Here is a 26,432-nt window from a genome sequence, read left to right on the forward strand (position 1 = left end):
TTGACACATTCTATTTTTGCATGGAAATAAATTGATAGGAAGGAGGTAGGAACATTTGCATCAATTATCTTTTAGAAGTTCAGTGCCTCCTGCTGTTTAGCACTTGAAATTGTTATTTATGACATCCCATTTCACTGCTAAAGAGATGGCCATCAATTTAGAAAGGCTAGCAAGGATCCTAATGCTGGATTTCAGCTCTGTTTCATTGTGATACACAGAATAAAGCCCTACTTCAGAATTATATGCAGGTTAAACCACAAATAAGATATTCTCAGCATATGTGAGTTCCAGCTACTGAAGAATCTCTTGAGACCACACTGTACTGAAGAGACTCCTTCAAAGTGTCAGCACACGAGGGATGTGGAGGAACAGCCCTAAATCTGAATCCTTCCAGGGCCACACTGCTCCTTTCAGCCCCATCCATCTCAACATCACCACAAGAGGCACCAGCAGCAGAAAGAGATGTGTAACTCTGGCTGTGCTCGTGTGCAGGCACCTCTGAGCCCGGGAAAGCTAAAGCAGCAGATGTTTACCTGGCTGAATTAGTTTGCAGCCCTTTTTCAGCAGCCACCACCTTTATTTCCACTCTCACACTCCTTTCAGCCAGAGTAACTCGACAGATGGTTGGGAAAAAACGGAATTTCAGAGGCAGTGGATCCATTAGTCAGACACAGATGCCCAGTCTGGACACTCCAACTCCACACCTGGGATATCCAAAATCAGCTTTCAGGAAAACAAGAAGGTTCTGCCTCATCCTGCTCACACCCAGCTCAGATCTCTCTCATCCCACAGTGCTTTGTTAATGGAAGCTGCCACAATGCATTGGACCCAGCAATAATAACAGTTAAACAGAGTGTCCCTTTGTAAAAGTACACATAAAGAAAGAACTAGAATTTCTGAGTGGTTTCAAGGTTTTTATTCCACCTATACTGCAGCAATCTCATTTCTAAGTGACAGAGCTGTGGATCACTTACAGAAATCATCTCTGAAGTGCCAGCTGAAACATCTCCACCACCTATGGACACCAAGTACATGAAAAGCCACAGCTCAGTTTTGTTTCACGGTCTTCCAGTCTGCTCAGGGTTAAATAGAAAGCACCCTCAAGCTGATTGCCTCAGAAATAAATCAGTGCAGATAATTTACTTATTATTACCATGAGAATCGATCAGCATAAAGGAACAAACAGTGGAGTTACTACACACACCACATTTGTACTTGCTGTCCACATGTTGCACCTATTCCTCTGCTCTTTTTCCTCCAACAACCATCAGAATAATTATTCTCAGAGAGCATTAACTACAGCTCAAGCTGCAGGCATAATTTACATTTCCCTAGAGACTCAATTAGAGGTTATAGGAAACAACTCTGAAGACAACCTCCCACTCCACAGTTTCATATTTATATAACTAAATCCCTTCATTGTTTCACTTGCCTTTTGGGTCTGGCAGCCAAAAAGCACAGTGAAAAGGGCTGACTAACTTTAAACCCACTTAAAATTGAATAAATATATACATTATGAGCAGTTTCTCTCTTCAGAATAATCTTTCTACTTCCCTTTTTAGAGGCAAAACATGCACTTGGTTCTAAGTGGCTCTAATTAAAGCAAAAGGGTGTTCTCCTTCAGAATGAATAGATCACTGCATTGCATCACTTGCCTTAAATGAATGCATCAAAACAAGGTTATTGGGTGTCCTGGAGATGCCACAGCTCTACCAAGGCAGCTAAAATGCCTCACTGTGCACTAAATTGTGGTTTGCAGAACTCTGCAGATGTTTTTTTGTTTGTCTGTTGATTTTTTATTATTTAAATACAGGCTGAACACAAGCTAAGGCACTGTGTGTCGACACCTGGAGTCTCCCGGAGCCAGTGCTCCACACTTGCTGTGCCAAAACTGCACACTGAAAACGAGCCCAGAGCCAAAGCAGTCTAGAGATCAATCCTTTTCCTGAAATAAACCCCCTGAAGATCACTCTGACCAGCACCTTGCTGACTTTGGAATGTGCCTCACTAACAAATGTTCACAACTAAGGACCCACAGTTTTATATATATATATATATATATATATATATCCTATCATACAAGCTGCAGAAAACTGTTTATTTCCAGCAGGAAATGATAACATGCAGCAAGTGGACATCTGTCAATAGTTGAAGCCACACTTGCTCTTTTTAAAAGTTTGGGTTCCTCTAGGTTTTCCCCAATCTGTTTGCATTTCTCTAATGCACGACTCTATCACATTTCCTGGCATTAAGTGAACACAACACAAACATGGACAGTTTTGGAGTTATGCAGAGAATATGGGCAGAAATCATGCAGCCATTTTCCAGGATTTTTGTCATCCAACTTCACGAACTACAAAAGGGCAAAGAACATTTTTAAAATTAAATTGCAGAAAGTAATAGCTCAGAACAAAAACATCACACAATTAAATCCACCACTACACAAAGCAATTTACAAAGATGAAAAATTACTAAGAACATTTTGATTTCCAGGCTAGGCTAATTACACAATTTAGTCACAAAGTGTTAAGAATTCCAGGGCTTACATCAGTTAGCAGAATTCCATGAGGTGTTTCAGTACATCTTTTCTGATCTGCCTTGTTCTCAGGGGTCCTAACTGTGACTGAGCAGCAATTACCTGTGATTTTTCTTCTCTTTAAGAAAAGAAAAAACCAACAAATCATTTAGCTGAGACAGTCTTGCAAAAACATGAACTTCTCCCAACAATGCACCTCCACTGGTCCACTCCTTCTGGAATTAACATGTTGGTGATATTTAAAGCATTAAATCAACTTATAACACTGAACATCTTACAGAGAGGAAGATTTGCAGGTGTGGGGTAATTTATTTTGGCATCTACCGCCAGTTCAGGGAGGAGGGATGAACAGAGGAACCTGGATGAGTCTGGATTTGAATGTATTTAGAACTTCATGAGAAAGAGGTAGACCCAAGGACGCAAGAAACAACATTATGCCACACACAGGTAGGAGCCTGGGAAAGTCCTCATCCAAGACATTTCCCACTCAGGAGATGTGAGAACATTCTCATTTCCTTACTTAAGTCCTTACTTGAAAATTATTCTTTCCCATGTAGTAAACAGACTGGAAACACATAACATGCAGATCTGCAAAGGAGGAAGATGTGTAGCAGGAAGACAAGGAATATAAACAGGAAAGCAACACTGGCCAAAAAAACAAAACAAAACAAAACAAAAAAAAAAAAAAAAAAAAAAAAAAAGGACACACACACCAAAAAAAAAAAAATCCAAACAAACAAGATAAAGAAATGGAAAAGAAGGACTGAGAAGCTTAAAGTTCCCTTGATAGACAAAGCATATGTAGGAGCCAAGCTCACAAAGATAACTTCCTTTTTCCACTCAAATTACCCCCAAACTCTCAGTTCTCACTGTTTGGATAAATTCTGGTGGCTGTGCAGCTTTTCCATAGGAGCTACCTCAGAGCTTTTATTCAGGAGTCACCTCAAACACACACAGGAATAAAAGTTCCAACACCAATCCCCATCAAATGCCAGGAGCACTTACTCCCAGCTTCTCAGCAACTTCAAAACAACAAACTAGAAAAGAGTTTTATGTTAGCAGAGCCCTACTTGTAGTAAAGCATACAGAAACCTGCACATTCAAATATTCTTTTTGTGACAAATGCCAGAATAACCTCACTCACAAATACATTCATTTTTTCCACCCTTACATCTTGCTTGAGGAATTCATAGTGAGTAAGGAACACGTTTTCCTTACAGGTAATATTTTACATTTGCTCAGCTACAATGGTTTAGCACTTGCACTTACCCTTCTCCACTGGCACCTGCATATGATCAAACTTAAAGATGACTCTGAAAACTGGAATTATGCTGCCCATAAGTCAGCAATCAGGGCATATAAGCAACATCTAACATCATGCCATCAGAAGAGTTCACTAATTTATCCTGCCTGACCTGTGGTAGCTGCAGTTTCAGTCATTGGCTTAATTAAGAGACACAGGTGTTTTGGTTTTGCTGCTTTCCTTGCTCATAGATTAACTGAGTCCCTGCACCTGGTGTCTCATTTCATTTACTGGGTCATCACTGTTCATTATTTCTTGTCTCCAGTCTTGCTCTTTCCCAGAGAAGTTCCCTATCTACCCAAAAATGAAGGAAGTAAACAGAGAAACTTCAGGAATACAGAAATAAACTAGTATTTATTCCATTTTGCTATTGACAAACAATTCCTGATCCACCTTAAAGAAATATCCAATATTTTAACAACTCCTTAGAACCTGTAACTGCACATCATCCAAGATCAGCAAGTGCTAGAATTTCACTTTTCCACTTGGTGAACAGAAAGAAGGAGGAGAGAAATGGCTGAGATATCAAATGAGGATACAGAAAAATTAATGGAGTGCTTTTTTCAACAGTATTTTATTACAGAGAGGCCCCTCAGACTTTAGGCCCACTATGACCAAGTATTAAAATTTTTAAAGAGACATTACTTGCAACGACTGCCTTGTTCTCTTTTTCTCCTTCTCCTACCTTCACATATTTTTCTGTCTGTACCCTACACGTGAACAGCCTTTTTCCTCTGCCTTTTCCTTTAGCTTTGTGTTTTGCCAGCCTTCCAACAGCGACCCCTGAGCACTGATTCCATTTGTTCTCAAACCTGAACTAGTCTGGTTTATGTCACCTCATCAGTTCTGATCACCTCACCTCAGGGAAAGTGTCTTCTCTTCCCACCTGTTTCTAAAATCTGCTACAGAAGAGACAATAAATGATGCCTCCTACTCAACTAAAGTCCAAAGCCTGTGAAAATACAAGTTATCTACATGCCTTTGCTCGTCTTATACATTAGTAATGAGTCTGGAATGCTTCCCCACAGCAATTAAGACACTTTCAGTTCAAATTACTATATTCTACCATCGAGGTTTTATTCCAAAAAAAAAAAAAAAAAAAAGTCACACATCTATTAACATCTTACTATATTCTGCCATCGAGGTTTTATTCCGAAAAAAAAAAAAAAAAAGTCACACATCTTCTACTAACATCATGACTGAGAACTGTACAAATAACTCCAAGACTGCAAAAGGCACAGCCACAAAATGCTTCTTGTCCTCACTAGTTTACTCAGCTTGTTAGGGTGAGTTACAGGCACAAGGGTTAAGGTAGAGAGAAACACCACTCACAACGAGATAAGAGTTTCAGTGCACCAGAATACACATATGTAATAACAATTGTTATTACCTCTGTTAGAAACAAAAGACCTGGGTGTTTTTGTGTTGTTGGTGGGGAGGTGCTGAAGGAGGTGGCGAAGGAAGGACAAAACTATCACCACAACCAGTACCACGGAAAGGTCCAGCATGTCAAAAAGATTGCAAAAAAATTTGCTCTAGAAGCTATCTTGTAGCATTTATTCATTTATTAAGCTAAGAAAATCAAATATTCATAATGTCAACTTGGTAAGTGAAACATTCAGCCCATTCTGAAAAAATGTTAAAATGCTGCCTGACTATGTCATTTCTCTTCAAAACACTGATGTGGGATGAAAAATATAACAAAGGTGGCTTGTTCCCAATTCACTCTGTGCTCACACAAATATTTACTCTCCTACTTTATCAATTTAAAGTATTGCTGTAGAAGAATAGGCTTCAAAAAGTGCTTCTCAGAGCATCTCTTTTTATAATACTGCATTGCAAAGAGCACAAGCCAAAGGTTTTTAAATATTACCTTCATAGAGAACTTCATACTCAGTGGGAACACAGCTGTATCCTTGGATCAAGCCTGGAAGGCATTCCTTACAGAAGGAGTGGAGGCAGGGGAGCATTCTGGGCTCCCTCCTCCGCAGCTCCCATTTGCACACCAAACAATTCCACAACAGATCCAGGGAATCCATTCCTGCTGGCTGAGGTCCGGCCCTGAAAACATGGAGAGTCACAAAATGGCTCATGGCCAGCCCTGCACTTCACAAAACACTCGATCTCTCAAGTGCAAACCAGAGGGCAACCCGGGATGCACGATCAAATAAACATCCATGCAGCCCCTGTGGGAAAAATAGTTCCTTGCAGCTGAAGATCACATACCTGCTTTACAGAGGAGAATATCTTTGCAGATTGTTGTGCAGGAAAGCGTGGTTTAAGGTTTACAAACCATGATCCCACTATCTCTAGTATTTGCAACTTCTGTAAAAGCTGAACTAATCTGCCTTATCGATCTGCTTACAAAGCTGAATTGTCACACGCTGTACACTTCCTGCTAGAAGCACTGAAACTGTGCAATTAAAATGATGATATTCTCTGGCTGCTTTTACAATTACACTCAAATATTTTACAGTTTTCAGGTAAAGATAATACCCATAAGTCCATCATTTCAGCAATGCATGTAAGAAAGCTGCTTTGAAAAATGTACAGCTTCTTCTGACAATCTTCTTTATAGAAAAAGCACTTTGCAGTGATCAAATTTTAGCTACCAAGACGACCACAGATCAGATTATAGACCAAACCTGAGCTTCCCAGTGTTCCTCCCACCAGCCCAAGCTCCCCAAGGTCAACTGAGAGTTTTGCAGTTCATGTTTCACCCTCAGCTCTGAGATTGTCAGAGATGTGGATCAGATACAGACTGCAAAGGGCAGCTCCTGCAAGATGTATCAGAGGAGAAAAAGCAGATAAATCCTCATTTCCTCTGGAGCCACCCTTCCAGGTGATCCAGCCTGCTGGGACCAGAGTCCCATGGAGCTGCTGATGGCCCTGGCTACCAGCAGGATGGAATTGAAGCTACAGGAATTAGCTTCAATCTCCAGATTTACGCAGCACAGAAGAGCAGCAGCTCTAATCCTAGGGCTACCTCTTCTCCTGAGGGATTCTGTCTTCTTGTAGATTCCAGTGGAAATCTACCAGCAGATCTGGGTTTGGGTTTTTATTCTGCAATGCAAAAAATTATGAGTGTCTCAGAAATTAACAACCAGTTTTTTTTAAAGCATTGTATCCTGAAGTCTTCAGTATTTAATATATTTTAGAAGAAAAATGGACCCTATGTTAAGTCTGCATCCTATTTCATACCCAAGACCCACTCAACTAGGTAGATACCCACCAACTTGACTGACAAATTACTTAGATAAATTCAAACCTACCACTAAAACTCCAGATTCCAATTCCAAAACCAGAGTGCCCTTTGGAGATGAGATGTGCCTGTGGTTTAATTAACATTTTATCAGTGCCTCTTACACGAGCTCACTTTTTACAGTGCATCTTCATCAACCATCTCTCAGGGGCAAATGTCACTGAAGCAGCACAGCCTCTCAGCTCACTTCATCTCTGTCACTTCTGGCAGCTCCTGTTGCTAAGACAAAGTTGCACCTACAAAAACAAGTAATGTCTGCAGTAGGAAGTTGAGGTCTGAAACTACCACAATGTTGACACAGAGAAACCACAGCCCAAAGCATCCATGCACAGGGAACCAGTGCAAACAAAGCCCCATACTGGGAAATGCTCTGTCACCTTACAAGCCAAATCTGGGGCTGGGTGAGCAGAAGCAGGTTACTGCAAATTTCAATTTATGCCTTTTGAACAACAAGCAAAACTGAGTAGAAGTTTTTCGGTAGGAAGGGGAAGAGGGGAAAAAAAGTGTTTAAAATTTAGTTCTGAGGCAGGTAGGCACAGTAGTAGTCAAGCAGCTGGAGGAGGAGAAGGCGGGTGAATAAAATGAGCTATAAGAATTCTGGCCCAGAAAGAGAACCCAGGGAATGACAGGCCCGACACTGGTGCTGGGGAAGGTCATGGCACAGATCATGTCAAGCACCATGGACTGACACTTGTGCAATAGCCAGGGCATCAGACCCAGTCAGTGTGGCTCATGGAAGGCAGGTCCTGCCTAACCAACCCCACCTCCTGCTCCAACAAGGTGACCCAATTGGGGGATGAGAGAAAGGCTGGAGCAGTCTGTCTGCCTGGACCACAGGAATGCCATAGACACCACTTCCCACACCTTCTCCTGGTGAAACTGGCTGCCCATGGCCTGGAGGGTGCACTGGTCACTGGAGAAAGAACTGGCTGGATGGCTGGGGCCAGAGAGTGGGGGATGGAGCTACAGCCAGCATCACAAATGAGGAAACAGCAGTCCCAGCAGCCAGCGAGACAGTTCCCAAACTCTTCTGGATTTTGGAACAAACTGCCCATTTATGTCACAAGCAGCAGGACCACTGGCTAAGATGAACTGTTTTATAAATGGAATGCACATCAACCTCACCCTAAAAGCCCTTTAAATTTAATTGCTGCCAAACTCTAGGTTAGAAGCTGATTAACTAGGACTCCATCACACACATACTAGAGGGTCATGTGCACCAACTTCAGCAGCAAGCATGAAACCAGTGACAGTGTTTATAGGCCCCTGGGCTGACACTTGAGAACCTGCTCACTGGCTTTAGTTATTTGTTGTTACTTTTTCCATCAGATCCTGCTTTGGCACACAGGGCCAAGCCTTGCGGACAGCAGAAGTCCTACTTTGATGTTACAACCAAGCACGGAGTATTTCAGGTTGTCATTTAAACCCAGTGCATCAGCACTGCACACAGAGCAGCTCCAGAGCTGCGCCATTGCTTTGCCAGCTGTAAGGAAGGCTGGGAATAGCTGGCACCAACTCTGTCCCACAGGTGGGAGCAGCAGGAATTGCACACCCAGCCTGGGGAGGGCAGAGATTGCAAAAGTCAGTTTACAGTTACTGGTGCACTGCTGTCACTTTGCGTTTCTTTGTCCACACTCCTGCTGTTCCATTCCCACAGGCCAGGGCACCATCCCCAGAAATTTCCCCTGGATGTCATTTCAGTGTTCAAGAATCCTCATCAAAATCACACCAAGTCCTCTTTTCAGACAGCTGTAGAAAGGATCACTAACAAAAGAGCAGCACAAATACAGAACTTAATTTTGCCACCCTACAAAGACAAAACAGTGAGGTACATGGCAGTACCTCACACTGATGAGGCACGTGGCAGGCACTGAACATTGCAGTCAGGTAATTTCAAAATAAAGTGAGCAGTCAAACCACTGATCAAATATTATGCAGGTAAGATTAAGTGTGAACTGTGTCTGGAGAAATCAGGAAAGAAAAAACAGAACAACGCAACTTCTGTAAACCAGTTCATTTTATGCATTGTTTATTCAAAAAATTTGAATAAAACAAAAACTTTTATGCCACAAGCACACAGGCACCACCAACTTCTTTGATCTTCTCCTCTGCTCTTCTACTGAAGAACTTGGCTTTCACAATGACAGGCTGCTTGGGCAGCTTCCCCTTGCCCAGCACTTTGTAGTAGCCCTGGGAAGATTTAAAAAAGAAGCTCAGTGTTAGTAATCAGCGGGCAGGCCCCTACATTCAGTCCTGTTAACACACACCGGTTAAAAACAGAACTATGATCACCATGACATTATCCAGTTAATTCATTACATTAACGTGACATGAGGTGAGAAGTGGGCCCTAAGTGGCCAACAGAGGCAGAGCAGTGTCCCTGATTCGGTGGCTGGCTGAGACACGGGACATCAGAGCCAGTGAATATGGATCAGCTGTTTCTGTCCGAGAACTATAGCACACCAAGACAACCAAACATGTGGAGATGTGACTCTAGTCTCGAGGGTGACATGGTGTGAGATAGTCTACCACGGTTTTGTTCCCTCAGGAACATTTCAAACCAGCCATCCTCCACCACCTACCCGAAGGAGGGCAGTGCCTGTCCACAAACACACACCAGCAGGACAAAAAGCTCTTACAGGGAAAAATGTAACACTCCAAGCGTTTATGTAACTACTCACAGCCCAGGATCTGGCTGCGAAGCGCTGGAGCTCAGGCGCAGCTCAGCACTTGCCCAGCAGCACCGGCAGAGCCCGGCTCTCGCAGAGGGCAGCACTGCAGGCTCAGCCCCAGCAGGACTCACCGAGCGCACCACGTCGATGACCGGGGCCAGGCCGGCCTCGTTCTTGGCGTAGTTGAGCCGGGTCTGCTCGCTGACCAGCGTCCACAGCTTGTCCAGGTTGACAGTGGGACAGAACTTCTGGTTTCTCTTCAAGTGGTAGTGCCTCATGCCCACTTTCCCGAAGTAACCAGGGTGGCTGTGGGAGAAGCACATTCCTCATCAGATCCCACTTTTAACTCACCCGAACAAGCAGAACTCTAAACTAACACTGAAACGAGCAGCTTACAAAATCAGGGTACCAGAATGTCACACTGCACCTTTTTCATACAAACATGTGTAGAATTTAGGTGCAATACTGATTAGTATCCAAACCAAGGAACAATTATGCTCTCTCTAAGTGCTCCTTCTCCCTTGAACTCACACCTCTATCCCGCTCCCTGCTGAGGCTGTATTTCCAGGGAAACCCCACCTGCAGGGAGGGCTGTCCTGCCTGGAATGTTCTGGCAGTGCTGTCACTGACCCGGTGACTGACTGAGCCAGGCAGGGCACAGCCAGTGAATAGAGATCAGTGGTTCCTGTCCGAGGACTCCAGCACACCAGGACCACAGGCAGGGCCCAGATGTGACTCTATAGTCTCGGGAATTGGGAATCAGAATGTCCCTCCCCTGTACCCGAGGCAGCCAACAGGATTTAACATCCCATTCTGAATCTGCTCTGTGTGCACTGCTAGGCAGGGACCACACTCTAACAGGCAAATGTGGCCAGCTTTACCTAACACTACACTGAGCTCTCCAAAATACCAAGGGAAAAGGTTTTCGATTTTAGGGTTAAGTGGGGACACGAGCTACACTGAGCTCTCCAAAATCCCAAGGGAAAAGGTTTTTGATTTTAGGGTAAGTGGGGACACGAGCAGCTGTAATGCCATGCTTCCATTAAAAGAAAAAACACACAGAATTGCAGAAAATTTTCCTTATTCACATATAAAAGTCAGTTGCGTCTACTTCAGGAACATGCATGTTGCTAGTAAATATTTAAAACTTTAGCTTACTATTTATCAAAGTTAATCCTGTGATGGTGCAAACCACCAGCATTACCACGTCCTCCAGGATGCTTCCTGTGTTTGCCTGAGAAGAAAAATTTTAAGCTTGTTACATTAAGATTGCACACAGCAGTTAGAGATACCTTCAATATCAACTTAAACTAATTGTTTTATGTTGTGGTGTGCCACGCTTGGAATGGACAGAGTCGGAAGGGAGACTGCACTGCCCTGTTAGTTGAAGATGTCGCACACCCCGTACCGACGGGCTGAGCAGCGCTCAATTTACAAACCCAGGGACTCTGAAACGTGCAGGGCACGATCAGCCATCACCGCGGCAGCTGCCCCCGCACGCTGCGGCCTTCAGCGCTGCTCCACATCCGCACGGTGCCGGCGGGGCCCCGCACCCACAGCCCCATTTTCATGGATCCGGGAAGAGCAGCAGCATTCCCCCAGCGCCGGGGCCGCGCCGCCGCAGCCCAGCGCACCCGCGCCCGCCTCCCCACTCACCCACGCGGCCGTGGCCGTGGCTGACGTGTCCTCTCAGCTTCCGGGTCTTCCTTAGCCTGGAAGGCTGCGGGGAAGGGGGACAGCGGCCGTCAGCGAGCGCCACGAGAGCCCCGCGCCCGCCCCGGGGCCCGCGCTGCTGGGCGCCATGGCGGACCGGCCTCCCCGCACCGCTGCCGCCCGCCGCGCGCTCGGAGCCGCGCCTCCCCACCACCCTCGGCTACTCCGCAGTCCCGTCCCGCCGCGGGAGCGAGGGGCAGCGGGCGCGGGGTCGGGATCCCGATCCCGATCCCGATCCCGGTCCCGGTCCCGGTCCCGGTCCCATCCCACCCCATCCCATGCACAAAGCCAACTGACGGCCGCAGCTCCCACCATCTTGCCGGCGTGCGCGAGGAGAGAAAGGGCGCGGCTCTCGCGAGAGCGGGCAAAGGCGCGCGGGGCGGGGCCGAGATCTCGCGAGGCTTCGCTGAGGCGGGAGCGGCGGGCGGAGCTCTGAGGGGCCGCGCCCCGCCCGCAGCCCAGTGCCTCTCCCTGTCCGCTCAAAGAGCGCAAAAGCGGCGTTTTGAACAGAATTTAGGAATATTTGCAAGTTTGGTCACTTTATTAAACATCCATACAGTGGGGAAATGAACACTACGTCCTTAAGCACGATTACTTCACACTGGAGTGTGAATTCCTGGAGTGTTACTGTTTCTTAAGCTTGGCTTCTAGGTTTTGGGTTTTTTTAATGGATTTTATACTGTTAAGATTTTAAACAAAACTTTACCAATTTTAAACACAGGCCTCAGCACTGGATTTATTTTTCTTTAGAATTTTCATGACGCACTTACAACGTTCCATGCTCGGGAACACCATTAGTTTTAACTAATTTAGTAGGGAAAATAACGCATTTCTTAGTTTTTGTTCATCTGATCCCTTCAAGCACAGACCTCCAGGCAACACGAGGGTTGTTTCACACAGCTGTAGCCTGAGGATCAAAAAGGCACCCACAGATTTTTTGGGCCATGATCTCGCCTTGTCCAGTGGTACCCTCTGATTCACATTACAAAAATGGGAACACGCTGACAGATAACACAATGTTTAAAAGCTTTCTCCTTTAATTTTTAAAGTGCAAATGGAGCAAAACAGCTTTGGCACAGGAGATGGGTTTTACAGCACAACATTCTTGTACATTGGCATTCCGTGGCTTTGTCTTGCCTTTGCAGTAACTCACAGCATGTCCTGATACCGTTTGATCCATCGTTTTCTGAAGAGGAATTACGTATTTCCCCCTACATTCACTAGCAGCTGCTGTTTATAAAAAGGCCAGAAGCCACCTGTACAAGTGACGTTACTCCTTCCACTCTCAAGAATTACATCTAGCAATCATTCTGCAGCTTGGAGCAGAGCAAAACTAATGGAAGTTACCAGTTGTGGTGACATTTCCTCTGCAGCAAAAGCACCTGGTATTTTACAGACATTTCGCCTACACTTCAGAAGCTTTTGTGTATTTTGGAGTGTGAGGCAGGTAACTGAAGAAGGAAACGACTTCACCTTTTCAGTGAACAGCCCCTGGAATTTGCTCTATGAGGCTGATAGCAAACCAGAACCACTGTCAGGTTAGGAACTGCGCAAGCCTCAAAGCCCGTCTAACTACGGCACTCACGCTGAGAATGACGAAAACCAGAGCATGGTGGGTTTCCTTTAAAGGTAACAGGCTTCAGCTAATTTTCATTGTCTGTCAGACTTGCAACATATTGAAGCATTTTATATTTTTTTTTAGTATTTTCTTCTTCAGACTATGGGAAAACTTACAGAACCTCAACAGGAGTTCTATTTCCAGATCAAAGAAGAATGTGACTTGAGCACCACACACAGCACAAAGCCAACTGAAAATACCCTAGGTCAAGAGCAGTATCTGTGACACAACGATAAAATCATTTGCTGCTAACCCCTGAAAAAAATAAAAATGTTTTAACACATGCTTCTGTTGGGATAAAACTTTTAAAAAGGGGTATAAAATGCCTTGTCTTAGCCCTGGTGACACTGAAGAATCCCCAAAATACATGATGTGAAATAGCAAACCTACCAAAAGACAGGTTCGTAATAACCACTTTACATTTTAATTACAAATTCATTTAAAAATCACAGGTGAGTTGCTGCGTTTGTACCTGCTCCACATGAGGAAGTGCAGAGGTTTGCAATGAATATGAACAAACAGCTCTATTTACAGAGTTTATTAGGATCCATCCATCCATACATTAGGAAAGGCTGTACTGTACCTACTCGCTGCAGCTTGCACGGCAGAGAGCTGCGGCCTCCCCAGGCTTAGCATCCTAGTGCACAGTGGGTTACAGGGAGTTTAGTGACCAGAGCTCCAACCAAGTGGAGGTTCTGTAATGTGAACCAAGTACCTCATTATCAAGTTACTTTGTTATTTCTCTTTGAAAATCAGTTCGAAGGAAACAGACAGACAGACAGACAAGCGCCTGTGCCGCACGCCCCGTGCGTACAAGATCTCCCACGTACCCGAGCTCATTCACCCCGCAGCGTTCAGGCATCAAACATCCCTGGAAGTCAGTGGTTCTGCTGAGACAGTCAGCTGCACAAAATCAGCTACTCGTTTTTGCACCAAGCATAACTCAACTCATACTAAAGAAAAAAAACAAGCACCTGGTATTCTCAGGAATATACAAATATTTACCACAGTTTTCTCGCTCATTACAAAATCAGTTACAAAAGCTTACAGCACATTATGTACAAACTCTGCCCAAAAACACGGAGGAGCCATCACGTGGCACACTGACACAGCATCCACGGATCATCGCCTGGAGCTGCCCCAGCTCGCTCCGCTCTCCTCCCGCTCCACACTCCAGCGCCGCAGGTGTCTCGCGCAGTGCCATAAACAGGTTTTGGGTTGGTGTTTCAGCAGGAAGGAGCTAGTTCTTCTTGTGAAGGAACTTCATTTTGTTACCTAAAGGAAGCACACAGTCAGTCTCCAGCAGACAGCAGAAGTCAACCCAAATTGACAGCAAATGGGTCTAACTTGTAACCAGCACCAGCAGGGAGAGCTGAGTTACAGAACACCGACTGCTCCAACCCCTTCCTGTTCCACTCTGATTACGCTTTGGTTCCCCCATCCCCGAGTCAAAATGAAAGTGTTAACAAGGACCGTCATTAAATCTGGTTTTATCACCTCCAACTATAATTTCATTGTTTTCTTTTTTTAATTCCTATCACGCTGAAACCGCTGCACTACCTCATTTCACCTCGGGTACGGCTTTTTCAAACGAAAAAACAAACAAAAAAAAAAAAAACCCGAAAAACACCACAACCAAAACCCACCATCACCTGAATGAAAATTCATTTCAGAAATACTTCTAAAGGTTTTCCTCACCGAGGCCTCGCAGGAACTTGTTTACTCCGCTTTGTTCCGTGTCCGGGAGCTCTTCCAAATACTGTTCCACCCTCTGCTCGAAGAGCCCTGCGGCAGACGGAGACGGGGATGGGGTGAGCCGTGCCCGGCTGCTCCCGCGGCCCCCGCCCGGCAGCCTCCGCTCACAGCGACCTTCCGGTACACCGGGCAGCATTGCAGGGACGCGTTTCCGCTTTCCCGGGGAGCGCCGGGGGATGCAGGGACGCTGCCGCAATCCGCGGGACCCGGGCGGAACAGCGAAACCTGCGCCGCAGGGGAGACACCCAGCCGTACCTTTAGCCCTGCATTTCCTCAGCTCTCTGTCCTGGATGAAGCCAGCGAACATTTGGGATTCCATGAAAACTTCCAAGAAGCGGCGGATACTCTTGGAGGCCACCGATTTACGGAAAGCCTCCCTTTGGAAGGCACGCTCTCCTTTTTCATTCTGGGTTAGGAACAGGGAATAATGGCCAACTGTCTCCACAAAGAATCGGATAAAAACCTCAGACACTAATCCATTCAGGGTGTTACATTCTGCAAAATAAGGCAGCAATAAGACACCAAAATCAGCTGCTACCAGAGCTGTCAGCATTATCCCCGCAGGGCCAGGCTGTGCATCTCCCGCTTCCCTGATGCCGCGCTAACAACTGGCAGGAGTGGCAGCGGCTCCCTGCACACCTGGATGCACGTGGAGAGGGTGACAGCGCCATAACCACGGGTGCCAGCCTGCAGAATTGGTGTTCCGTGACCAAGAGTCAGCGAGAATTACAAATCCTCAGCAAACAGCTCAGCAAATTAAACATCTGATGGGTGTTTCATCAAAATCAAACCTCCTGTTTTCACTCTTGAGCAAGCTTTCTTCAGAAACTTCTGAATGACTCAGCATTCAAATATTTCTCCTTGAGAATAAGTCTGTACCAAAAACTGATCAAAAAGGGTCTGTTGTAGAATTTGAGTTTTCATCATTTCTGAGATGTTTAAATAGTCTTATATATGTAATACATATGACTAGAAATGAATTTCAAAAACTGAATAGGGGCCTGTTTCATACCTTTTAACCACAGGCATCTCAATTCACCCTGGGCTGTTTTTATCACTGCTGAAGAGAAATATGAACCTTCAGAGACAACCCAACCCATCTTGGACTAAAATTCTTTTCTCATGGTACCTGCTTCTCTCCCCTGAAAATAGCGAGTGCCAAGAGCAACTCCAAACTCAGACACACCCCTAAACCTGGAGAATTATCTGGATTGAGTTAGGGCCAAGTTAACTGCAAACCTCTGTCTGAGCAAAGGTTCAGAGGGACCCACGGGAGTCCTTGTCATTTACAAAGAAATTAAAACAAATCACAGGTGAGGCATCACTGTGGGTCGATGCCGTCAGTCTCATTCTCCCTGTGTGCTCAGAGACAACCTTTGATGTCACCAAAGGCACTTGACACCTCAAGTCCCATCTTTGTTTCTCCTGCATGGAAAGTCACAATTCCACCTCCCTTTGTTCATTACACAAGTCCCTGTTTCCAAAGGAACTTACCATCATCTGAATCACTATCTGAATCCTGATTTATCAGTTCATTCTTTCTCTCTAGAGCCTGCTCCAGAGCAGCTTGCAATTTTCTAGGCAATAGTGTGTCTTCATCATCCATCTGATAGAGGGGAAAAAAAAATCTTTAAGCCACAATAATCTATTTAGGAACTACAGCAAATACTTTTAGAAGGTTTAGAATTCAGATGAAAAATATTTGCATCTGCTACTGTCATGGCTACATAATAAATATGTAAATAATGAGGATCTATGTGCAACTTACAAATACTTTTAAAAATTTCTTGTCACTCTTAATAAGATTAAAGTCAGGAATGATAATCCAAAGAGCAGGTAAACACAGAAATGTGCAATCAGCTCTTCGCATGACAAAGAGTCCAAATAGCTGTGTTTAACTAAATACACATCATGTGAAGCCTTCCTAGGCGTACACAGAGCTGGTGTAGTTGGTTGTAGGCAGCTCCTATGGTTCTTGACAGTTGCTTTACTGTTTTCTAGTCTGTCTTGTTTTCTGGGTCTTGCCCCTGTTGCTCTCTTCATTTCATTTTATGCTTGCTTAGCAGAAGCCAGGTGAGCATAGGAGCCTTAGCTCTGCAGCCACTGTTCACCAGCCAGGGAATCAAACAAAGTTTCCCCATGCTACCTGCAGACTGTTGGCTTGAAATTATTTAGTGCCACATGACTGTCAGGAGTCATCTCCTTGGCACTCATCTCCTTGTTTACAAGGTTTCTGCTTTTCCTGTCACATTAAACTATTCTCCACCTTTGTGCTCTCACTCGGGAATTTTCTTTGATATTTTTGTCCTTTTCACCTCCAACAGTGTGAGTTTTCTTGCTAAGGTGGTGTTGTTATCATTGGATGCTTTCTTTCCACTGTGAATACAGTTCTTGATTCCTTCTGACAGTCAGAGCCTCAATCCCTTCTGCACACCTGAGAAGTTCTTATTTGCAGGTGGAACAGAAAATGAGAACTTTTTCTTCCCCTCATCGTTTTCCCTTTGCACACACAATTCCTGCCAAATCCCTCTGATCAAAGAAACCCAATCATACCACAGGAGTAAACAGCTCACTAGACTGCATGGCAGCATTCTGAGCTGTACTTTACCTGTCTGATGAATCGATCAGATCCCAGGTTAACCATCAAAGCCTACAGAAAAGAAAACACTGCAGTGAAATGTATCTGAAGACACAGAAAACATTCATTTGTTCATTGCTTTTTAATAGCAAAAGATCATCTGCTGAACAAGCCTCAACATGAATCAAATTCCTCCTGTGAAACAAGAGGTTGTGTGCTTTATGAAACAACATTAAGGTTTTCTTTAGAGCTACAAGTCTAATTTAACATAGATACAACAGATCTCATTCTAGATTAATATATTTAAAAAAGCTAAAAGGGTTTTTTTTTTTCCTTAAATCTATGCAAGTTATAACTAATAATTTTTGTTAACATGCAGTTGAAAAGTGTTTCAAGGGGTTTAAAGAAAACAATGTGGAGGCAGCGGGGATTCCAAAGGGCAGGGTGGGAAATATTCATGATAAAAAAGCAGCAAAGCTAAGAGATGGAGCTGAGAAGATGTGGAACATCAGTGTTAGGAAAGCAGAAGGAAAACGAAGCAGAGATTGACATGGGCCAGAGGCACACAGGGCCTTGGAAGCCAGCACAAGAAAATTCCTTAGAAAAATGACAGGAGACTGACAGGAGCAAGAGAGAAAAGAGTGTGTCCTTGAGTATTTTTGTGGTTTTTTACTGGAAGAGCTGATGAAGTGCAACTCCCATTTGATTTCCAATATAGTATCAACAAAGTCTTAGAAGTTAAAATTCTTAAAGGTTTTGATCCTGTGTGGGCTACGGCTTCATGCACCACTTCCATAAGGATTAAGAGATGTCATAGCAGATGGCTTCCTCTTGTTCCAGAACAAATCAGCATATTTACACCCTCCTTACTGGTGACCAGGTAACATTCATGGGTCTCTGACAAGGTGCTAGGTATGGGAGAGCGGCAGAATGAACGAGAAAAATAACCCTACTGCTGCAGCTTTGCCAAGAGGCAGTTGCCAATGAGAACCAGGCAGAGAAGAAACAAAGAGGCAGATTAAAACTTAAACGTGAGGATTTATGTCCCAGTGGCAGCCTGCTCCTAGGAGAGGCCAGCTTTACTCCAGGCAAACAAATTGTGGTGCCAGCTCCTACCTCCTCTACAGGCAGGTCCTTGAGTTTGGGCAGAGAACTGGAGAGCAGTCCCACCAGGAAGGGGGTAGGGCAGCACACGATGTCGATCATGGACGAGGGCAGGACAGGAATGAAGGTGTGCTGCCAGGAGAAGGGGTACAGCAGGGCCACTACAGCATGGGAGCAGCTTGACAGGGTGCTGGGGAGAGAGGAACAGCCAGGTTAGCAAAGGCTTTTCTTGGTTCACAACACCTTCCACCTGCTGAGAAACTCAGCCTGTTGAAATACAAGTGCCCAAGGTGGCACTTGTGTCTTCAGTCAGGCCTCGGTCCCCTTTCAGTCCCTGCCCTCTCTGTGCTGTGCAGTGTGGCAGGTCACAGGAGACCCTGACCAAAGGTACAAAACTAGAACCTGTCTGTTTCAAACTAGAATCCATTTGTTTCATAGCAGATGGTTTGATCTAGAAGTCAAGATTCAGTGTTTCCAAAAGCACTCAAAAGCAGCCACTTTGAACAATGCTTAAAACCCAAAAGCAGCTTCAGATCTTGGCTGTTACGATCATATCAGTAGTAAAAAATCATAATAGTAATGTTCTTAACTACAGGAACAAAGGAAAATGAATAGTAAAATAAAATCGGGAAAAATCCTTAAGAAAAACTCTACCAAATCAGATATAAAAAGCCCTCAACAATCAATACCTCTTCCAAAGGAAAGCTGGTAAAAGCAACACATTTTTCAAAGATTGCATATTTTTTGACAATAGCATATTTTTATTATAATACATTTTAAAGGACTTATTAACCAACTTCAGTGATAAATGTATTGATCCTGCTCAGCAGAGTACTCTAAAATACAGGTTGGTAGCTCCTAAACTTTAAGGCTTGATATTATCATGGAAAATGTCATGCATATGTTGTTCTTCCATCTACTGAATCCAATTCCCTTTTGCAGTCACATGGTTTCCAAATGTTAAAAATTGAGGAACATCATTACCAAGTGAGTTTTTACATCAGGGGAATAAATACTAGCTCTCCATATCACAGCTACAACGTCTGCCTCTTGCAGACTGAGATGACAGAAATTTGGCTCCAACGTGACTGAACTAATTTTCTCACATTGCAAACTTCTGCTGTGCTTAATGTAGCCACAAAGAACTATAAATAATAACTGCAGAGCTGTTACTGCTTTAAAGTGCTGGGGAGAGATGCTCATTTCTTCTACTGCAAGACTTGGTGGAGACTTTAGGTGGCATCAGACCTCCACCAGAATAACCTTCCTGAGCACTTTTACTTCAGTTGTGAATTGTTCCAAGGCCAGAGGAAAGGTTTCACCTGTTCGTTCCCCGTCAGTGATTTACCTTCCAAGTTTGCTGCATGAGAAAAATGAGAATTAGGGGACAAAGAGAGAAAAAGTTGGGGAAGAGCAAATCCTTATGTTTTACTGCAAATAGTCTGCTGGCTTGGTCTTAATTGACACTTCCTTTAAGATCTGACAATCCCAGCATGGTTTTATAACAAATGTTGCCTGACCCAAGGTTCTTGTAAAATTATGCATTTCTCTAATTTATATTTTTATATATAACAAGCAATGGTGCTGCCATTGCTTCGTGTTTTCGTCTCAAGCATCTACCACAACCAGCACGCTGGTGTGTTTCGGAAGAGCTGTGGAACAGGGTACAGACTCCCAGCACTTCCTCAAGATCTCTTCAATGACTCCCTGGCATTTTCACCTACTACAAATTCAGTCATCTTAGCTGAGCAACTAAAAAAAGAGCCATGTTAAGCTAAAAGCAGTTAGACAAACATTCTTCTGCTCTTCAGTGAGTATTTGTTTCCTTTCTGTAAAATGCCCTTTTGTAACATGTTGTGTTACACGCAGTGCTGTGACGTAAATCAGCCCCTGCAGCCTCTTGTGCGTGCTGTTCCCACGCTGGGGAGGCTCAGCCTCCAGCCTAGGACACTGCAATCTCTTCCTGAGCTTTCCTGGGAGCCAGCTGGGGCAGGGCAGAGCCCAGGGAGCAGCAGTGCTGGGGGTGTCCTGTGGCAGCACCCAGCTCGGCCCTGCCAGCACCTCGGCCTCTGCACTTCAGTATTCTGCACACAGCTCTTCAAATTCAGCCTCCAAAAAACATTCCTTGTGGAACATCTCATCCCTATCAACATCCCCTCCAAGCTTCCAGCCCCCCAGAACCTCCTGTTGCCATCCCTCCTGGACACCCCTCTGCAGGACTCCTACAGCTGTCACCAAACTCCCGCTTGTACAAAATGCCTGTGTCTCTGCCCTAGCTGGAAAGATTCGTATTTAGAATGGACACCTTTCACTTCAGTGAAATTTCATGGTTTGTAAGGTAAAATTCAGAGATGGTAGGTGTAAAGGAACCCCCCAGCCTAAATCTCCAAAATACAGTTCAGAACCTTTTAAAGAGATATTATCGCTGAGAAGAATGCTTACTAAAGTAAAAAAAAGAAAGGCCTACCCTGGGAAACCAAGTGTGCTCCAGTTTTTCCTTTCAAAATGTGCAACCCACACATTATCCAACTGTTCTTGTTTATGAGAATTAAGCAGTAAGGTCAGATGGTTTATTTTCTTTAAGGTGTGTGAAGCACACAAAGTAAAGCAACAGAATAGTCTAAGTTAGATTTTCAAAATATTTTTACTGTTAATACTCTAGGGCAGTTCCAGAGAGCTGGTTTGGAGAATGGGCTTTTCCATTTGGTCTGTGCAGTTTTACAGGAATGCTGCATAATGTTCTAGCTGTTGTTGTACTGGAAAACACTTCTTTATTTCCATGGTTGTCATCTTGTAAAAGAATTATTTGGAATTTGCCAACATTTTGGTCCTCTCTATGCCATTTTATTCACTAGATTAAAAAAACCTTCAGTGTTTGATCTTTTCCCCGTGAAGGTAGTAATACAAGATTATACAAGTATATTGAGACATTCTTTATGACAAATTTCTATTGAAGAGATTCTTTATCATGTTACAGGCAAAATATGACATTGCTTCTTTCCCACTCAAAAGTTGATTTATGTTACTCTGGGCTATTTTGTTTCCCAAATCATTTTCTCATGATAGCACACAGAACCTTTTCCTTGTTGTGTTGTTGGCTGGGGAGATGCAAGCTCAGACTAAGAGCTGAGGCACCAGAATTTCAGACACAACTGCGGCTCAGCTGAATTTTGGAGACTGCTTATGAACATAGTTTAAGTCTACATGAAAAAGCAAATCACTGTGACTAAACAAGAACCTTTTCTGTCCTTTAGATAGGGAGAATGTCTGGTAGCAATTTCTGGGTTGGCTAATGAACAGCCCCAGGCTTAGGCTATATCCATATCTTATCACAGCACAATTAGCACACTCTGAGAAGGACAAGCTGTTGGGCAGGGGATGGACACTGCCCTGGCTGGGATGTCGGTGCTGGCTGTGCTTGTTTCAAGGACTGTGGCTTGTTGTACCCTGCAAGTCACCAACTCTCTCAAACTGTTTAAGTCATACTCAGTTACACCTTCTACTCACAATGGAAATATTCCACAAATATTTCCATTCCTTGATAAGGAATTCCTTGATAAGTCTCTTTTCTTTCTAACAATAGCCAACAGTCATATTCCTTCCTGCTTCTCCCTCCACACCTAGAACTTCTCACAGGCCCAAGGGAGCTTCTCACACTGAGCATCTCCCAAATCCAGGATTAAGCCTCTAGCACAGACAACCACTTGATGATTTGGCTCCCTGATCCCACCTCGCTATTGACATGCACCTCCACAGTCAGTTGGCATTTGCATTGAAGGAGAAGGTGAGAATATCCCTTGCCTTCCTATACTTCCCCTGAGGGACAGACAAGCTTCCTCAGCCAGGAGAGGAGAGAGGCAATCCTTACATGCAGGGCCAGGCCACCCAGCAGCTCTGTCACCGAGGCTGGTGCCAGCTCTGTGCTGTGCCAGTGCTCTGGACCATGCCCTGGACTGGGACCAGCTCACCGAATCTGGCTCCCTGCTTCCTCACGTTGAGAAACGCAGCCAAAAATGTAAATTCACAAAAAAGTGTTTCCACTGTTTAATTTTCCACAACCTTTTTATGTTCCTCATTTCTCCCTGCTGATTAAATGATGTTGCTCTGTCCACATTTGCTGAAGTCTTTCATCTGCCCTTTTGACACATCCATGCTCCAGCCCATAAGCACTTTGAGACTGAGTTACCTCCCTGACACACATCCCTTGTCTGCTCATGAGAGCTTCCTCCCACTTGAGGCTGGAGTCTGGAGGCTCTGTCCTTCCCAGGTGTAACCCCTTGACTCACATGGGTATTACACACCCAGGTGTCTCCTCATCACAGGCCATGGCCCTGCTTTTCTGGGACAGCTCCTACCCTTGGGTCACCAATGAATTGTGCAGCAAAAACAGATCCCTGACACTTCCCTCCTAGACACTTCCATGCCTCCCCTGATCCTGGATTAACTCCAGCCTCTGACAGAGACAGAGGTGTGTGACATCTCTGCAAGATAAAATAGTCTGAGAGGTTTGCAGAGGACTATGCCTCTCCTGATCCTGGATTAACTCTGTCCAGCCTGTGACAGAGACAGAGGTGTGTGACATCTCTGCAAGATAAAATAGTCTGAGAGGTTTGCAGAGGACTGTAAAGGACTCTGGGGAGAGGCTACAGGCCAAGGGCTCAGCCCATCTCCCCTCCAGCACACACAGGCTGCAGAGGTGGAAAGGACAACACAGAAAACTTGAAAAACATCAAGTAAAGGGCAAGTGGAAGTAAAAACCGAGGCAGCCTGATACACTTTGGGTGCAGATGGGGTGCAGGCAGCACTGCTGTTGCTGTGCTGGCAGTAATTCAGAGCAGTACTGTGCTGTGCCTGATACAGTGCACTCTAAGGCTCTGACAAAATAAAGGTTTCTCTGGGTGCATAAGAATAAATAAGAGCAGCATTATTAATCAGGTTGATAAGAATAAGTAATAGCATCAGGGATAAGACATAAATGAAAACTTCGAAGTGTCAGCAGTGACAGTCTCCAAACTCCAGCTGTCTCAGTGAGCTCCTGCAGCATTCCTGCAGGTCAGCTTTTGGAGCGAGCCCTTGAGGATCCCTGGCCCTGGAAAAGCTGCCTGACAAGGGGACATGTTACTGCATTACTGATTTGTGCCTGCTCCACAGTGTGGGTACTCAGCTCCAGGACTCCCCCTGTTCCCCAGGTGCTCTGCTCCTGAGGCCCCTGAGCCCCCACATCAATGGTTTGTCCTTCATTCCGGGATCTGTGCTGCAAGGATACATTTTTTGTTAACCCACATACCACCAGCTACTCACCAAAAAGGGCAGAGAGGAATAAAATAAGAATCCAAGAGTTCATCTGCTGTAATGGTGCAGGACATCTCCAGTTTTCCAGCCAGTACAAAACTATCAGACATGACAAATACAAATTCTTCCTATACAAAATCATTGCTGTTTCTCTGTTACCACTGCTAGGATGTTTAATAGGGAAAAAAAATCTTCAATTCCTGTCTTTGGACTCAAATAAAAAAAAATGCATGTTTTTCCAGCTTTTTTAACAAGAACTAACCCTTAAGGCCTGCAATTCCTGGTGGCTGTGGGATACCTCCCTATTTGTAGGATTGCTTGCATTTGTAAGGCATTATTTTCACATGACATGGATTCAAAATTTGACTTGTTTTCAGTAATATTTTTGAGCTTTTGTGTCTGCCTCTGGATAACCATTTTGGTTTCCAATTTAAAGCAAAGATATATAGAATCAAAATAATTCAGGTAGGAAGAAACCTCAGGAGATCAACTGATCCAATTCCTCCTTGCTTGACATCAGATCAGTTTGTTTCCAAAACCAAAAGAAATTATACATTATTTTGAGAAAATATTAACATATGAAATTATATTAATATAAACATGTTAAACATCTTTGCTGCACTTTTTTGTGAAGGAGATAGTGCCCTGTGTGCCAAGGGCTCCTGCCTAGTGATGTCTAAATTCACTCTGATTTGGCTATGTTAGAAGCCATCTTAAAATAGTATCTTTTGTGCATTTGTTTATTTAAAATAAATATTTTATTTCTTTTAAAATAAATATTTTAATATTTTATTTATTAAAATAAATATTTTTGTGCACTAAAAAGACCCTTATTTAGCTGCTAATTTCTTCAGAATAAATTGTTAGCACTAAGCAAGACCTCCTTCTGTAGCCTTGGGCTACACTGAGAAATGAAGGCTCCTCTGGGAGAAAAGGATCATCTTCTTCCTGCAGGGAACCTGAGGGGAGGGAAGAGCAGAAAAGGAAAGGAAGGCAGGGAAGAGGCTGAACAAAATGCAGAGAGGTAAAATTAAGATCTGGGAGGTAGAAGTGGGTGGGGAGGGAGACAAAACGAGCCTGATGAGCAGGTGAAAAGGAAACTGAGGGCAGAGGGGTCAGGATGTAAAATTAAGGGACAAGACAGTGACTGGCTGGACTGAACAATGGGAAAGCTATTTAATATGAACATGACTAAAGCTGTCACACACATGCAACCAAATCACGAGGCCCCAAGGTGAAACTTGTCCTCTCTGTTGCTACAGGCAGAGGGAAGGAGGTGAGGCTGTCTGATGCCAATTGCCCCTCCCCTGTCAGTACCAGAGATGCTGAGGGAAGGTCACACACCAGGACACCTGAAGGTGGCAGAAGCTCAAAGCTCACTGGTGGCACAGATGGAAATCAAATACAACCAGTGCTGCTAAGCAGACAGACACAAACCCACAGTTTTATCAGGAAAAATTCTCAGACTGAAAATTTCTTCCACAACAGATACATTTACCTGTCCCTGAGAGGAAAAAGATTATACAAGCCAATACAAACACCAGAATTTGGCCTTAACGTATTTTTGTTTGACTCAAATTAATTCTAATCCAGTATATCATCTGGGCACTAATAAAATAATTATTTCCACTGATTACAGAGCAGCAGGAGTTACAATCAGGTCATGCCTCACCTCACCAATTAAAGCATGAGGGGACAGGCAAATTACTGTTTTAGGCTTTGATTCAACACATTATTTCAGCAGAAGCTTCAGCTTTAATTTACTTTCACTGTGCTGAAATACTTTGCTAAAATGAAACCTCAAAGACCTTTATTTTCCCACTTCTGTTTTAATCAGACCAGCCCTCAAGACATGATAACACCTTCTGAGCCACAAGTTCCCTCACTGCTGTGGGAGAGGCTGCTGCAAAGGCAGCCTCTCATCAGCAAGGCATGTTGAAGCTTTGAAAATTTGAATAATTTTTTACTTTTCTAGAAGCCCTTCAGGGGCTGGGCAAACTACAGAGGCTCCTTCAAGCCTTTCTAAGGTGGTTTGGAACTAGAGACTGTAATTTTTGAAGCTAATAAATATTGTAGTTTCATGTTAATGTATTATTAATACATTTTTTAATTTTAAGAATATAATTTATTTTTAAAGTCAAATAATTAGATTTTAACGTCCTGGGTTGAGAATTCCCTGTGGCAGAATCCTTCTGTAAAGGGTCCAACTCTGTGTAGGGGTACACAGGGAGGAGGACTCCCCTGCTGCTGCCAAGCACTTCTCCTCACCTGACCTTCAAGTGAATCTGTAGAAATCTGGGTGTCTGCAGGAAGGTTGCATGTGTGACCTAAAAGAGAGTTCTGAAGTTGCTGAATCTCCTGTTAATAAATCTGATTTCGCTACACTAATCAATAAGATGTTTAAAATCAAAATAATGGGTTCATATTACATGAAAAATTGCGAGAGTTTGGGCTGTAAAAGCCAGAGGAATATTTTGCATTGTGATTTATTTTATACAGCAAATATTTAATAAGAGGTGAACTAAGAGTCATCACCTGAGGTCTTTAGTAGTTGGCCTAACGTATGCAGCTAATGTTGTATCTCTGATCAGTACCCAGT

General features: G+C 44.0%; 3 protein-coding genes and 2 non-coding genes across 21 annotated transcripts in view; all 5 read right to left on the reverse strand.

Moving 5' to 3' along the window:
- Nucleotides 1–5,932, reverse strand: part of TRIM66 (tripartite motif containing 66) — a 44,561-nt gene extending 38,629 nt beyond the window's left edge. Inside the window, exon 1 of the mRNA XM_041414970.1 lies at nt 5,713–5,932. Within this exon, the coding sequence (XP_041270904.1) occupies nt 5,713–5,932 (220 nt within the window). The remainder of the gene's footprint in view (nt 1–5,712) is intronic.
- A 3,181-nt stretch (nt 5,933–9,113) lies between these two features.
- On the reverse strand, nt 9,114–11,892 carry RPL27A (ribosomal protein L27a). Its single transcript, XM_041414988.1, has 5 exons — nt 11,799–11,892; nt 11,430–11,493; nt 10,932–11,007; nt 9,905–10,079; nt 9,114–9,291 (listed from the first exon to the last, which is right to left on the reverse strand). Exons 1-5 carry the CDS (start codon nt 11,799–11,801, stop codon nt 9,163–9,165), a joined length of 447 nt encoding a protein of 148 aa, XP_041270922.1. The 5' UTR covers nt 11,802–11,892; the 3' UTR covers nt 9,114–9,162.
- LOC121341593 lies at nt 9,474–9,605 on the reverse strand. The gene has a single exon (XR_005953453.1). It is a non-coding gene; the product is annotated as a small nucleolar RNA SNORA3/SNORA45 family (small nucleolar RNA).
- On the reverse strand, nt 10,391–10,523 carry LOC121341592. The gene has a single exon (XR_005953452.1). It is a non-coding gene; the product is annotated as a small nucleolar RNA SNORA3/SNORA45 family (small nucleolar RNA).
- Nucleotides 11,893–12,195: 303 nt separating the features above from the next.
- Nucleotides 12,196–26,432, reverse strand: part of DENND2B (DENN domain containing 2B) — a 154,271-nt gene continuing 140,034 nt past the window's right edge. For 15 of the 17 annotated variants that reach the window (XM_041414971.1, XM_041414981.1, XM_041414972.1 and 12 more), the window contains 6 exons: nt 18,554–18,731; nt 17,468–17,509; nt 16,354–16,465; nt 15,115–15,354; nt 14,803–14,889; nt 12,196–14,379 (listed from right to left, as the gene is read on the reverse strand). In XM_041414971.1, coding sequence (XP_041270905.1) covers nt 14,345–14,379; nt 14,803–14,889; nt 15,115–15,354; nt 16,354–16,465; nt 17,468–17,509; nt 18,554–18,731 — 694 coding nt within the window. In that variant the 3' untranslated portion in view covers nt 12,196–14,344. Of the gene's footprint in view, nt 14,380–14,802; nt 14,890–15,114; nt 15,355–16,353; nt 16,466–17,467; nt 17,527–18,553; nt 18,732–26,432 lie in introns of those variants that run through there. The other 2 variants (XR_005953430.1, XM_041414987.1) reach the window with 2 other exon arrangements.

Source organism: Onychostruthus taczanowskii, unplaced genomic scaffold, assembly GCF_017590055.1.
Source record: "Onychostruthus taczanowskii isolate IOZ18803 unplaced genomic scaffold, ASM1759005v1 scaffold49, whole genome shotgun sequence".
NCBI lineage: Eukaryota > Metazoa > Chordata > Aves > Passeriformes > Passeridae > Onychostruthus > Onychostruthus taczanowskii.

Coding starts and splice junctions, on each gene's coding strand:
- RPL27A (XM_041414988.1), bottom strand. Junction 10,080..10,931: donor AGGATTAACTTTGATAAATA/GTAAGCTAAAGT, acceptor CTTCTCCCACAG/CCACCCTGGTTACTTCGGGA. Junction 9,292..9,904: donor TCATCGACGTGGTGCGCTCG/GTGAGTCCTGCT, acceptor AAATCTTCCCAG/GGCTACTACAAAGTGCTGGG.